Source organism: Lactuca saligna, chromosome 9, assembly GCF_052625555.1.
Source record: "Lactuca saligna cultivar CGN05327 chromosome 9, ASM5262555v1, whole genome shotgun sequence".
NCBI lineage: Eukaryota > Viridiplantae > Streptophyta > Magnoliopsida > Asterales > Asteraceae > Lactuca > Lactuca saligna.
Window position 1 is genome coordinate 30,857,971 of NC_136425.1, and position 3,248 is coordinate 30,861,218.

Genomic DNA, 3,248 nt, shown 5'->3' on the forward strand with positions numbered 1-3,248 from the left:
TGAAAACCAAAAACCAACCATTTATGGGTTGGGTTGGGTTTGGGTCCAAAACCGACCCATGCACAGCTATAGTAAAAAGAAGTAAATAAAAAGGTATCAAAATATAAAAATGAAAGATCTATAAAGATAAAACAATTATTTTTATTGTCAGCAGCTAACCAAATAAAATTAATGATTTAGCTTTTTATAATTTTCTTAGGTTATTGTTAGATTTAATTGTTTTGAAGGGTTGGATAATAGTTAATTAGTTAGGTCCTATGAAATATTAGTGGAAGTAGAAATCAAGGGTCAAAATGGTAGTTTTCTTAACATAAAAGATGCAATTTGTAAATAGTGAAAGATAAAGGACCAAAATCAGCACATTTGAGACAACAATTGGTGGGGGGAGACTTTCCTTCTATATGTGAGCGACAATCCCTTTGATGATCTATCGAATTATCACGTTACTTCAAAGCCAAAAACTTGGTTAACCAATATATCATCTCTCTCCCACTCGACTTTCGACTCTTTATCTCTGTTTCTTACTCAAGGTATAGCCTTTTTCTTGTAATACATGTTAATTTTGATTTTTGACGATGAATTTCGATAGAAATTAGGGCTGTTTTTTGTATCTGTAGCTGGTTTTTTCGCTTAAGATTCATGGGTTCTTATTCATACTATGATCTATGATTTATTGGCTCTTATTATTCTTATGAATTACGATCAAAGTTTTGGTCTTCAAGAAAAAAACAGATCAAGAACTAAAGCTAGGGTTCTAGGGTTCTTGTATTCTACGTGTGGTTTGACTTCGCAATTTTAAGTATTTAGCCGATCGATTGTAAATTTTAAAATTTCTTGACTTCCAATTTTAAGTATTTGTGGTTGATTGTATGAAATTCTATCGTAGCTCCTTTCGAACTCAAAATTCACACATATATTTTAGTTTTTCAATTGTGATTATATTTGATAATTTAACGTGATATCAACAATCTTTTGGTTTAAACTCAAAAAATCATTATCAAATTTCAATACTCCATGAACCTCATGAAACTAGAACACTTTATTTTTAAATAAGAACGTTAATTATTTGGTGTAAAAATGATGTATAAACCTTTTACGCCTATTATAAAAAAAAGCAACTACTTTGTTGTTCAAAAGTCAAATATGACCTTTTTAAACCAAGGGTCGTATAATATTTTTGTTTTATTTTGTTATAGATAAATGATGTTTGTATGGCAGAAGTGTTGTATGAACGAATATTGTTTCTTTCTAGACTAAAATGAACAATCTGAACAAGAGAGTAAATGACCATTTTACCCTTCATACAGAATGGGTGGAAAACTTGGTCTAGTCTTTGTTTTTTTGCTAGCTGTTGGCTTGGTATGTGATGCTAGAGAGTTGACTTCTACCTTTAGAAACAAGGTTTCTGCAATTTCAGGTATTTCCTTTAATCATTTTATTTATTTATAATTTCCTGATTTTCTGTATTAAGTTATGCTTTCTACAATAAGCCAAATTAAACATCCATACTTTAATTTTATGAAATCGAGTCTTTTATAAGGTTTTTGAAATAACACGTTATTTATCCTTGTAGTTTTGCAATCAAAGGCTGCAAAGAGATTTGGAGTTTTGGGAAACGAGGGCAAAAATGACAATTTGTGTACTTTGTGTGAAGAATACGCTTCTGAAGCTCTCTTTTACCTTGAACAAAACAAAACCCAAACAGAAATCATCTCCATTCTTCACGAATCTTGCGATAAATTACAGTCATTAAAGAAACAGGTTTGCTTTTTAACTATTTGACCGTTTTACCCTTTCCAACAACAAATTTCACAATATTCATTAATTTCAACACGAGAGGAAAAAAGAAGGGCAAATAGGAAAAGGGATAGGAACTTGCTCTTGTTCTCTCGCATGTGCAAAAGACGAAAAATGCCCTTCTCATTTGATTTGTTTCTTATTGCAGTGTATCACTTTAGTAGATTACTATGCTCCTCTATTTTTCCTTGAAATCTCAACTGTTAAACCTGAAGACTTTTGTGGAAGAGTTGGACTTTGCAAAGAATTTGTTGCTTATGCTCATGAATTCTCAGAAAATAGTTGTGATGTTTGTCATTTAGCTGTTTCAGAAGCTGTTTCTTTGTTAAAAGATCCAGATAATCAGGTATTGATCTTCTAATTTCGGCATTTTACTTATAAAAATCTTTATTAAAACCATCCAACTTTTAAAAATAATTCATCTTGAAAGATTTTTACCATGTTTGGAAAAACTTGCAATGAAATCATTCATTATTTTTTTTTTTTGGTTATTTTTCAGTTGGAAATCTTGGAATTGCTCTTGAAACAATGCAAATCTGTGGAGAAGTACTTACCAAAGGTTTGATAAATTTCCAATTTATATAAAACTTTTTATTCTTTTAGTCTTTTTTTTAAAAGAATACTCGACTTGTTGAAACATTGTGATCCGTTTTCTTTTGCAAATTTCCATAATTTTTCCCAAAGAAACACTTTAATGGCTCATTTTTGTATTCTTTTTTATAAACAATTGGATGATTTATAACTTAATTTGATGAAATGTTGTGTTTTTTTTTTCAGTGTAAATCATTGGTATTCGAATATGCGCCTTTGATTCTTGCAAATGCAGAGCAGTTTTTGGAGAAAGAAGACATATGCAGCAAGCTTCATGCTTGTGATTCTTATGAACAGGTTCCTTTGATTTCAGACAACTGAAAATGCAAGAAATGAAATGGGGTTGATGATCTTCTTGACATCTTGTGATTCCTGGAATGGGTATTATTGTCTTTCTCCACAATTTGTCATATATATATAATTATACTTTGTAAATTCATTCAGAAAACTTTAAATTCAAACTGGAGAATTACTTCATTATCAAGTATCAACCTTGTAAGTAAAACATTTTTCTTATTGTTTGTGTGATATGATGACTTGTTTTAAAAAAGATCACCTTGTTCATGGTTATATTGACATGAGTTTATAGCGTTTTCTGAGTTATAAAGAAATGTTTTACTATGTGTTGTTATATGATGTTTAATGTGTGTATATGTACAAACGTACAAAATAGTTTGATTTTCAAACAGTTTTGTTGTTTTCGCTATGTTTTGAGTTTATGATTAGTTGTCAAACTTATGATGTTATTCTATGTTGTGATGTCATGGAGTTGTCAAACGTCATTAAAAAAAAAAAACACTTACAAACTCTTTATAGACCATTTTGATAGGTTCGATAATATTTTGGTGATTTTATATCTC

General features: G+C 29.9%; 1 protein-coding gene across 1 annotated transcript; it reads left to right on the forward strand.

Moving 5' to 3' along the window:
* Positions 1-411: 411 nt before the first annotated feature.
* LOC145017552 (saposin B domain-containing protein) lies at positions 412-2,958 on the forward strand. Its single transcript, XM_078975563.1, has 6 exons — positions 412-530; positions 1,308-1,417; positions 1,574-1,761; positions 1,946-2,143; positions 2,297-2,356; positions 2,575-2,958. The coding sequence occupies exons 2-6, from the start codon at positions 1,309-1,311 to the stop codon at positions 2,707-2,709; spliced, it is 690 nt and encodes a 229-aa protein (XP_078831689.1). The 5' UTR covers positions 412-530; position 1,308; the 3' UTR covers positions 2,710-2,958.
* The last annotated feature ends 290 nt before the right edge of the window (positions 2,959-3,248 follow it).

Bases quoted from the DNA above. Each gene is read 5' to 3' on its own strand.
- LOC145017552 (XM_078975563.1), top strand. From the start codon at position 1,309: ATGGGTGGAAAACTTGGTCTAGTCTTTGTTTTTTTGCTAGCTGTTGGC. The intron at 1,418-1,573 runs GTATTTCCTTTA...TTATCCTTGTAG, and splicing joins CAAGGTTTCTGCAATTTCAG to TTTTGCAATCAAAGGCTGCA. The intron at 1,762-1,945 runs GTTTGCTTTTTA...TTCTTATTGCAG, and splicing joins TACAGTCATTAAAGAAACAG to TGTATCACTTTAGTAGATTA.